This window comes from Habropoda laboriosa, unplaced genomic scaffold (genome assembly GCF_001263275.1).
Source record: "Habropoda laboriosa isolate 0110345459 unplaced genomic scaffold, ASM126327v1 scaffold30, whole genome shotgun sequence".
Classification (NCBI taxonomy): domain Eukaryota; kingdom Metazoa; phylum Arthropoda; class Insecta; order Hymenoptera; family Apidae; genus Habropoda; species Habropoda laboriosa.
This window is the reverse complement of record NW_017100178.1, coordinates 1,758,596-1,770,313: the sequence shown is the minus strand read 5'-3', so window position 1 is coordinate 1,770,313 and position 11,718 is coordinate 1,758,596. Positions and strand designations below refer to the sequence as shown.

The 11,718-nt window shown below is 34.8% G+C and overlaps 1 protein-coding gene across 1 annotated transcript in view; it reads left to right on the top strand.

Moving 5' to 3' along the window:
* Positions 1-8,943, top strand: part of LOC108578997 (zinc finger CCCH domain-containing protein 11A-like) — a 10,397-nt gene extending 1,454 nt beyond the window's left edge. Inside the window, exon 6 of the mRNA XM_017942423.1 lies at positions 7,946-8,943. Within this exon, the coding sequence (XP_017797912.1) occupies positions 7,946-8,919 (974 nt within the window). The 3' untranslated portion in view covers positions 8,920-8,943. The remainder of the gene's footprint in view (positions 1-7,945) is intronic.
* The last annotated feature ends 2,775 nt before the right edge of the window (positions 8,944-11,718 follow it).

Here is an 11,718-nt window from a genome sequence, read left to right as displayed (position 1 = left end):
ACAAACAAGCATAAATATTCCAAACGCACTCAGTATTCCGAGCAATCTGACAATCCCCAATAATGTTTCTAACAGTCTCAACATACTAAATAATATCAATGTTACAAACAATTTGAACATACCCCAGGCTAATGTACAAAATTCACAAACTTCTCCTTGTCATCATGCATTATCATTTTCTCATCCACAAAATTTACATTCACATTCTCCTGGTCAGTCATTATCACCATTGCAAAATCAACAAAATTCTCCGCTCCTCCAACAGCCATCATATTCACCTATTCATACTCAGCAGACTTCTCAGCCTCAAACATCAAGATTTCCTTTCCCATATCTCGAAATGACGTCATATAGACGATTTTAAAGTTAACAGGATACCCTGATTATAACAGTGTAAGTTTTCATCGACCAATAACCAGCATATAAAAGTATGTTAAAAAATACTGATACAAGGGAGAAAACTGATATAAAGTTATATGACACAACTAGATATTGTTCTTTAAAGTGTGTAAAGTATTGTATAAATATTTGAGCATATACAATACTTTATATGTAAAAGTGAAAAGTTATACTTCCTACTTTGCAGTAAAAGTTATCACAAAGTTTTATATTGATTGAGCACCAGGAATGTTAGTACATTTCCGATACTTAATCGATCTTCACTTAATTTATTTCATTCAGAAAGAAATCGATATGACTAAACTATAAAAAGAAAAAAAAAAAAGACAAAAAAATTCAAGCTCTTTACCAGAAAACAGCTTAAGCTGCATCAGTGTCATTGAAAACATATATGATATTTTGCTAATAGTAATGGCTTTTGATAGTGTCAGGTACATGTTGATGTATTGTAAATTCACAAAATACGTTTTAAATTTCCTCTTCAATAATAAAGACTGCACTACTTAGAATTTATCAATAAATGTAAAATATTAATAGTTTTTATTTAGCTTATGTAAAAGGAAAAAATATATGGAAGAAGATATGTACAAGAAGATGTTTCATTAGTTAAGAATATGTAGTGAAAAGCAATAGGTGGTCTATATCGTCGTCTTTATTATTGGATAGAATAAGATCATAAAATCATATTGATATGTGAAGGATTTCTTTGAAAGATCGTTTTGAACATTTGTGTACATTACACTTTAAAGTTATAGTCAAAGGTGTGTGTTATTTCAATATAATGATCGATTACACATATAATTTTGTATACACATGTAGTGTATATCACAGGGAAGAGGGATAACATGCAACATTTAGATTGATCCACTGGAACTGTGTTCTCAATGATATCAGTTTAAAATTACTGACTAGTCATAATCGAAATTAACATCTATCAGAACACAGTTATAGTTACATTATCATACTTCATCAATTAGACAAGAGTAATTGTATCGTCAAAAAAGAGCATGATGATCTTATCTAAATAAAACAGAAAAAAACAAAAAAAGATAACAGAAAAGAACGAGAAAAAAAACAAAAAAAAAAAAAAACGTAGATTTGAATATCAATTTTTGCAGGGGCTGCTATATCTAAACTTTGCCTGTAGCCCTCTAACTGCCTATGGCTATCTTTCTCCAGCGGCAGCGCGATGAGCCTTGAATTTTCCCGAATGCCGCACAATAGAAAACAAGATCGAAGTACCCACGTCTTTTCGTTGTGCTATAACAATACTGAAACATGAAATTATACTGGATGAAATAAGAAGATAGCTATGGGTCGTCGCTTTGCCACACACACACGATTTGAACTCGCACAGATTTCTTGATAACCATTTCGACTTCTGAGATTGATTAGGGTGAAGCAGTTTGTTTATTTTTTATGGAGACTGAATTTTAATATATATTTGGTGTTTGATAGTTTGAAAAAGATAAAGAAAAAGTAAGAATGCTTCTTTTGTCAGAAAGATATGTGCTTGAAGCATAACCTATTCGTGCAAAATGATAAAAAGAAGAAAAAGTAAAAAAAAAAAAGTTGTCTTTCCATTGCGTAAGGTATGCCAAAATTTTTTTGTGTACGATTTCTAAGACGGTTATGCTTTAAGCTTAATAAAGTATAAGTCGAAAGAGAAAATTGTTCGAGTCGAATACTGCCTCAAATACACGCGCACACACGTGCTTTCTTTTTTCGTGTAATACGGCGTGTATCGTTACATGCAATTCACAGTAATGATGATTTTCTGTTGAAAAGATAAAGATAAATGCGAATTGAACGAGTAGGAGATAAAGAAATATGAGTTTCCATATATAGGGATAAGCAGTATCCGATTCAACAGTGTCCCAGCCTTAATTTATATAGTGCGTACACACGAACAAATACGATAAATGCCTTCATATGTTTTGGCTTCCCACACGAATTAGCGAGTTTCGAAATGGCATGGGATAATAAGTAAATGAGCAACAGTGATATAACTATTCGTGTTTAGACAAAATTTGTCACAACAGCGTACAGACTGTTGCGTCCAAATTTTTGCATCATCGAACTAACAGGAAGGAAATCGATCGTAAAATTTTGCATTTGCAGAGGGAAACGAACGTTTGACCAAATCGTGCTGCACGAAAGAAATCTGACAATTTGTTTGAATTCGTGTAATTTTTAATTTAGCAGCACAAGTTTCGTTTCATGCGAAATACGACTTGATAGAAATTTCCACGGTGAATGAGAATGAATAAACGAAAGCATCTGTATCGAAAGAAATTTTTTTCAGATGATTTCATTAAAAAACTAATGTTATACGTTCAATTTCGACCGAGGGAAATTTTAAGGTTAGATACGTTTCGTTTCTTTCGTGGATGCCATCTTTGTTCGATTATGGTAGATTCTCGTACTTTCGTAGTAAAGGAAGCGGAAATCGCGTGTGAATTACGAGATGAACGATTGAACGGTGAGATTACGTAATATAAATACAATGCTACGAATATAAATATATAAATATGTATTCCCACAAATATATATTTACGTATTTATACGAAGGTATACGCGGGTATAGAGAAGGGGATAAGCGCTTGCGCTAAAAGCGAGAGAATTTCAAAGGGAAGAGAAATGCAACTTTATATCACGTATTGCATGCATACACAGATACATATTTACATATACGTATTTTAAAAAAAAAAAAAAAAAAAAAGCGGAACTTGGTGGAATAGTACGTGTAAAATTTCGTTTCAGTCGCATCATGCTCGAATAATATTATTATACGTCGCTTTGTTTACCATTAGAATATTAAAAATGAAAAAGGTAGAGTTTTCGACATAAGAATATTCTAGATTCCAGTAACACGCGCGACACGCGCGCACACACACACACACACACACACGCAGCCCCCTCCTACGCGCGTGCGCGCACCCACATCCACACACACAGATCCACACCCACACACCCACACCCACACTATTTTTATTATGGAATACTATTTGCGCCTAGATCCGCACGAGAGATATAATGAAAAAAAAAAACAAAAAAAAAATGTAATCTTTATTACGACTTACCGTACACAGCATAATGAAGTAATTATATTCTATTTAACTGCTAACTGATATATTCACGATCGAGTTAATCGTCGCCGTGTCTGAATGTCGAGCATCGATCTCGCGAACGATGAATTCGGGATTATTACTATTCTGCGATTTATATGGACAGAATTCTACGTTTTAGTGCCTAGACTTTCGTCTTAACCTCCTAGTGAATTTCTCTTTCTTATTTCAATGAAAATTAGAAAAAGAAAAGAACAAAAAAGAACCCGTTCGTTTGAAAGTCATGCAAAATGTTTGCATGAAAAATGCGTGTTTGAAATATCTCGAGGTAACGCAATAGAATTTCTTCGTTTTCTACGTAAATCGTGTACGTAAACTTGCGAATGAACAAATTTGTGATTTAAGGGGAGAAAAGTAAAAGGTGGGAGGTAGTGGGGATGAAAGAAAACGAGAAATGCGAGTATAAGCATGGAGGAGAAGAAAGATTGTATATTATAGAGGAGACTAGGAGGCAATGAGATAGAGAGAATGTGAGAGTAGGGTAGGTAGGGTGGGAGAGGGTGAGAGTTCTCAGTTTCTCGTTTTTCCGTTATCTTGCCAGAGAAATGTTAATTTAATGTTACAAACAGTCGAGACTCATGAAATCCGATCGATTTATTCGCGAATTTACGAGAAATGTGATAATAGCGCACTGAAGATTAAATATACACAGAAAGTACCGAGTCAGTTCGATAATTACAGGCCTTTGTAATTATTGACGTTGTTGCACTAAACATATTATTTTTCAACGGCGTTCTGTACTGTATTTTCAAGTAATGAAGTATGAAAGGGCGTGTTCGCGAGAATTAAAATGCGAGAATGAAAGCAAGAAAAATGTAAAAAGAGAAGAAAAAAAATGAAAGAAAGAAAGAAAGAATTTCGAGAATGGCAAAAGACGTGAAATGAAATTTACAGTGATACACAGTTGAGAAAGAAAATTCGAGATGCATCTTTTCAGACGAAACGATCGTTCCAAGCCCAACAAGATCGTCTTTTGACGTGTTCTCATGCAGCAAGTGCAATTATCGCTTGTTCTCTTCGAAGCACACGGCCTGTAACGCGTGTCATTTCTTCGCGAGTGCGTGTGTGCGTGCCTATTGAGAGACGAAATAGTTGTAAAAATGCTAATCTAGAACGTTTAAATGCAGAAGAGAGGGAAAGAAAAAAGAAAAAAAGAAAAAGAGAAAAACGATCAGCAGCTGGACTCGTGTCGCCGGCGACGACCTTAATCACTATTTATTAGCTGAATTTTTAACGTGTAATTTGTTCCGATTTCTATCGAACACTGTTCGTTCGAAAAAAAGTTTTATCCTCGTTTTCTGTTGCATTTTATGAAATTCCTCGATAGATCGTTGCCACATTTATAGTACGATCTTTATATAATCTTTTTTGGTTTGTTTTGTTTTTTTTTTATTTTTTTCTCGTTGGATTATAAGAGTATCGATATTCTTTGATGGTTTCGTAATTGTATCGATATTCTTAGATGGTTTCGTAATTTTTTTGAATTTCCTTCTTTCTCTTTTCTTGTTTCGCAACGAGCTTCGAGTTACGCGTGTTTTTCTTTTTCTCCGTTTTAAGGGGTACTCGGTGCAGGTTTTCTCTTTGTTTCTTTCCTTTTTCTTTGGTATTTGATTTTTTCTTTTCTTTTCTTTTTTTTTTTTTTAAATTGTTGATTATCGTGTGCGTCCAGCTGCAATCATTGTTCTTAATCATTGTCCTCCATCCGGGAGATGGTCTTCTATTATATTTGAATTATATATTACTTCGTCGATCGATTATTATTTTTTTTCTGTCTTGTTCCCTTTCCTTTCTTATTTATTGTTACTACTGCCTTCACAATAGTGCGACCGTTTTTATTTGTCGTCCGCATTTCTGTTATATCGGTATTGTTGTAAACGAAGACTCGCGTCCTTTTTTTTCTTGAAATTATAATGCGCGTGTTCCGTGATGCATTGAATACCGGAAGTTACGCGTGCAATCTTTTGATCAACGACAATTTCTACCATCCGTATTCTGCGCCAGTCATTTATATTGGCAGAAAGAAAAATCACGGAATATGAATAAATGAAGTACCAGTTATACAGGTTTTCAAATTAAAAAAAAAGTTAAAGACTATTATTATCGATTGTTCAGAATTTAGAATTTAAAAATGAAACAATCATACGGTTTTCATTTTGTCAATTAGTTTCTTTTTTTATGGAGAAGTTGAACACATGCAAATGAGTCAGAGAAATTGTCGTTGCGTTCGTTTATAACGACACTTTATTGGATGATCAATAATGAGAGAAAAGGCGAGCAGGTCCCTTCTTAAATGTCGAGTAAAGAGAGGGACTCGATCGAGAGAGAGCGAGAGAGAGAGAGAGAGAGAAAGTGAGAGAGAGAGAGAGAGAGAGAGATTATACGCTGAATATGCGATAAGTACTCCAATTCCGTAATCTAATCGATGTAAACGAATGGAAAACATTAATTTTTATGGAGACGATTACTTGGATTTCAATAAACTTTGATGCCATGAAACGAAAGGGAAAATAACGCCAGCGTGACACAGACGATTTTTCTAAATTTACTTTGAAAAACACGTAACAGTTATGTGTTTTGTTATAATTAAGGAAAGGCCGATCGTCTTTGTACACTGGTCGATTAGTTCTCGATGCTATTTTTTTGCGTTTATTCTGTCGAGTCCATTCATTTCAATGAATCGATTCTAAGCTAAGCGAAACTATCTCGAATATCGGACAATTCATTTTTCAAACAAATATATTCCATTTTGTTGTATTTGTTCAGGGAAAGAAGTAGTATTCAATTTTTGCAATCATTTCTACTTTCCTGGAGCAATAAATAATAATAATAAAAAAAAAGAAAACGAATTTCCAACGTTCGAATATCTGCTGTATTCGTGATGGTTTTACATTTAGCTCATCGATCGCATTACATTCCAATGTTTTTCAAGACTTTGAACCTAACCAATTGTTGCGCAATCATTTGGTTCGTAATAATTTATTAACGTTTCGTGAACTTTGGAATGTTTGCCGTTTTCCCTGCGTGGAAATTGTACATGCGTCACTCGAAACTATGAATTCCACCTGGAGACACACGGTGTATATTGTTTTCACGCTCGAATCGTTCGATTCACGTAGTAGCGAGTGGATGGCCGATTTGATTTGTAAAATGTTCACGAATGTTGTACCTCATTAAAAGAACAAAAAAGACAACAACAACAACAAGAAAAATAGGATAGATTTTTGGACAGTTACTAAACAAAAAACTTGGAAACTTGGTTCTTCTCGTTGATCTTTCATCGTTGAATTTTTCACTTGGTGTCGATGATCGATTCTTTGACTGTGTTCTGTTACAAATGTATTTACGTTTCTCCCATTTTCACTTGAAAACAAGAAGGATTTCCGCGTAAGATTCACAGATAGCTCGTGAAATGCTTTTCGATCGTTGTTCTTTGTTGAATTTGGAGATAAAACCCTGGAGGGGCTAGAAAATAGAAAAAAAAAAAAAACTAAAAGGAAACGAGTTTTCAAAGAGACCTTTCAAAGACCGATTAGTAGACAGAGACTCAGAAAGAAAGAGAGAAAGAGAAAAAGAGCACAAAAAAAAAAAATAATGCAAAGAGACAACGAAGACGACGATAATGATTCACCCATTGGATTTTAAGCATAAGTCAGGTGTAATATTTAATTACCTGATCGAAAAATTGGAAAACTCCATACAGGTAGATTTCTAATACCAGGGATATGCTAGTTTCGTTTGTGATTTTTGTAAAGAGTTAAATATCTGGGAATAACACGTGACTAAAAGAAATCAGAGAGAATGAAGTATTAATATAAAGAGAATATAGAGGGAAAAAGAGGAAAAACAAAAGAAAACAAAGACGCTGGCTGCAAGGAGACGCGGAGATGGATCATCCTGTAATCTGCTTCCAAGGGATATCGATCAAAGTATTGGAATTGTACTAAACACTCTCCTTATTTCTAGCTCGAACCGAATTTTTTCATTAGAAAAAGTAAAAACTTTTCCCGGTAAGTTCTGTCGGAGATTGAAAACTGCTTAAATTCGTGATAGAAACGCTAATCAGATGATAACAGGAACGAATCAGAGGGTACCAGATTGAACTTAATCACTAATCCACGATCACAACTCTGTTTAGAGTTAATTAAAAGCCGTTAACTAATTTCCATCGTTAGAAAGATGCTTTGGAGGCACTGAGTAAAATTTTCAATGAATCAAATATAACTTTATCACCAGTCAAGTGAAATTTCATTTTGAAGGAGTAGCTATAAAATGTTGGGGAAAGTGAAAAGGAGACGTTTCGAGAAAGATGTCTGAGGATTCTAGGATTTGATGAGCGTCGACCAGAATTATGGAGAAGCCTCGTTCACCTATTACTTAGAAAAACAGATTCCTGCAATTTCGTGCTGTGTTTCTTCCAGAGTCAGACAATGAAAGTGTACCGTCTCCGGTAAAGCCACAGCCGAGGGTCCCTTACTGCAAGACGTATGAAGAGATTCGACTGGAGGAGATCCAGGCAGAAAGCGCAGCTTACTATTCCTATCAGACCGAGGACTACCAGAGCGACGTGGGCGGCGGGAAGATCAAGACTCGAAGGACCAAAAGGATCTGTCTGTACCCTCCGGTCAACGAAGAGAAAAACGGCGAAAAGAGCTTGGACTTCAAGGTCCTCACATTGGAGGAAATTCGTCGTCGAAAGAGGCACAAAGCTGTTCAGGAGAAGTTACCCGAGAAAAGTACGGAATCAAAGATTTCTATGGAAAAGAAAGAGGAATCGACAACAGAGTTTCTGAAAGACGCCATGAAGACGTTGGCTGAACTTAGAGAGACTGTCTCCGTCAGGGGGGTGAAGAGGTCACTGGAGGATTGCCAGGAGGACATGGCCAGGCGCAAGGTCAAGTGCAATACCGATCGTACTCGTTCTGTAGTGGGTAACGTGCCACCTGTTAAGCTCAGGAGATCTCCAAAGAGGTTTACGTCGATTGAAAGTGAAATTGGGGAACTGAGGAATGTTCGTGAACTACTAGAGAAAAGTTGTGAAGAAGAAACGATTGTCGAGGAGAAGACTGAAGAATCCATCACAAAGAGTTCAGTAACCGATTCTGTAAATAGATTGGATAATTCAGAATCAATTGGATCGAGCAATACAATTAGGAAGAACGAAGTAGAGATTAGACTATGTGATAGTAGTACAGATGAAGACCAAACGACTTTGGAGAAACATGATGAAAGAAAATTGGTCGGTACATATACTATAGAGGATACGAAGGAAACCGCGGCTTCTTGCGATAGTCTATTGAATATGAACGAGGAGGACTATCTGACGTTGGACATGGCTTCGGACGATATTCTGAAGGACATCGACGCGTTGCTCAAAGAGAAAAGCTCGGTCTGAGGGGGAAGCTGAGACTGGACTGACGAAGGGACACGTTACTTACGAGAAATCGACTGGAATGGCGCGTTCGTTCTTCTCAGTTCGATCATTTCTCTTCCTATCGTTTTTCGATGAAAGGAAAAATAACGTTTCATCGTTCAACTTGCTTTTTTTCGGAGGGAGAGAGGACCGCTGTCACATTCTATCTTGTTCTTTGGTGCCGAAATGAGTTTGTTCACTCTAGCTGGAACATCGATGGACTTCTGTCGTAGGTTGTTTATTAAATAGGCGAAGAAAATTTTTAGATAGTTGCCCTTATAGCGTTGGTCCTCGAGACTGCTAGCAAATGAGGTGTATAATCGTTTTCAGTTCGATTGCTTTGTGACGAAGAATTTTAGCGACAAGTCATTGCATAATTTGGTTCGACCGTTGTTAGATGAGAGCGAATGATCTAGTGGAATTTACGTTTCTACGATACTTTTAAAGGTTAAAACATTTCCCTCCCAAATTTTCTATTTATACGAAATTATACGGGAAAGAGAATATTAGAGCTTTGGTAATGGTGATTTCAATTCTATGCTTAAATATTGATATTTTATCGTTCTAGTAGTTCATTTTCTTCGATAACGATAATATAGCGCCTTCTTGTCGAACCTTTTTTTATTGTGTAATTTTTGTGTTACAGCATTTTATCGTGACGATAATTCTCAAACAATGCATTTCTTTCTTCTATCTTCGCTCTTTCGTGTTGTTCTTCAGGTTATACGAGCGCTCTGTTCGCTTTATATAAACATTAAATTCCTTGTACATTACGTACGTATTATATTTAATATGTTTAGTTAATTAAATGACTTAAACTGATAGACATTTTTATCTTGTACAGAGTGATATATATAAACAGGAACTCCAGCTCATCCCTACTTAGAATTATGCGAATATGCTTGTTAAAAAACAAATTGTGGAAGGAATATTTTCTTTACACTGCCATTTTTTGTTGAAAATTTCAAGTGCGTCGATGTTGTAATTTATTCTTCCTAAGAACACATTTTTTATTATTTAAAATGACCAGTAGTAATTTCATTCCTTGACTCTGCATGATGTTTAGTTCATTATACAAAGACAGTACGTTTTAAATAAAATCTCAACCACATATTGTTAGAGAAATTTCTATTGAAATAAAAAAAATTGTTTCTACCATTAAAAATATTGTTATAAAAACTAAGCGTATTTGGTAATACTTTTAATACTAAAAATAAGAATATTCCTATTTGCAGGAAATATCGGTTAAGATAAAAATAGGAATAGTCTCAAAATTATTCCTAAATGTTAGACAGATATTTGAAAAAAATTATTGAAATTCTAAATATTAAAATGAAAAAATTCAAACTTATACAGGGTGTTCCGTTTAACTGGAAACGGTGGAATATCTCACGAGGGATTGAAGTTATGAAAGAAATGTTCTTACAAAAGTTGTTCGGTAAATATGGAGGCATTAGGTGGTCTAAATCATTTTTCTGTAGGTGTAGTAGTGGGGTAGACATCAAAGTCAACTTAAGTTTTTTAAATGGAGCCCTGTATTTTTTTGTTCATAATATGGTATCATTTGTTGAGAGGCATTCGTTTTATGAAAAATCATGAAGTAGTGAAGAATCGAGGTGTCAGGTCAATATGTGTCGCACGCTTTCGTCCAGCTTGACTGTGTTACTAATACAAATTCTCCACGATTTTCCAACTTTCCATGAAATGAAATGACTTAATGTGACATTTCGTTGAATTTGTCTCAAAAAACATTTAAAAAAATCAACTTAACTTTGATATCTCCCTCTCTCCTACGCCCACAGAAAAATTATTTAGACTACCTAATGTCCTTTTATATACCAAACAACTTTTGCAGGAACATTTTTTTCTAAACTTCAATCCCTCGTGAGATAATTCTCTGTTTCCAGTTAAAGGGAACATCCTGTATATCACAGATATTCAGAACCAATGGGAATATGTTCTTGTTTAAATATCTCGCTCCGTACGTGTATACACAACTGCTAATAAGTTTATCAATTTTCATATGATCGAAGCGTAATTACGATCGAAGACGATAATAACCCTTCACGGTCCAATTTCATTTATTTTCAAACAGTATTTCCTTTAAATTGATTAAATCCTCTAAAATTCGTCGCTCTGTATTTTCGTAACTATAATTTCTTATTTACAAAGGTGTCGGGCTTGTTTCCAAAGCATTCGAGTAGGAGATTATAAACAAGTATATGAAATATGTTAGTATCAAAAGAATAACTTGATAATCCATGGTATTTAAGTATACTTGAACATTAATCACGGTTGGAGAAAGCTTTTGTTAACAATTTTACATTGAACTATAAATAGCATAGATAGTAATACGTTTCATAGAAATATGGAAATGCTTTCAAACTAATTTCAAATCGAACGAGATGTTTCTTTGGTTGCGTTGAGACAAAGTTTCTCCAAAATTTTCGACAAATTTGGGTGATTGTAGTTACCGAGCCTGGTCTACAATGTGTTTTGTTCAACTGGAGACAGGAATATCTCGTAGACCGTTGAAGATACGAAGATACTTCCCGTCTTAACAAACGCCATGATATGAATAAAGATGTGTAATATTCCATTTAAAAAAATTAAGTTGTCTTTGAAATTTCCCCTACAATTTCATATACAAAATACCCCACGATTAATTATGAATAACACTTATTAAAACAACTTTTTCATATTTTCAACGGTCCACGAGATATTACTGTGGTTCCAGTTAAATAAAATACACTGTATATAATCAATAATAATAATAATAAC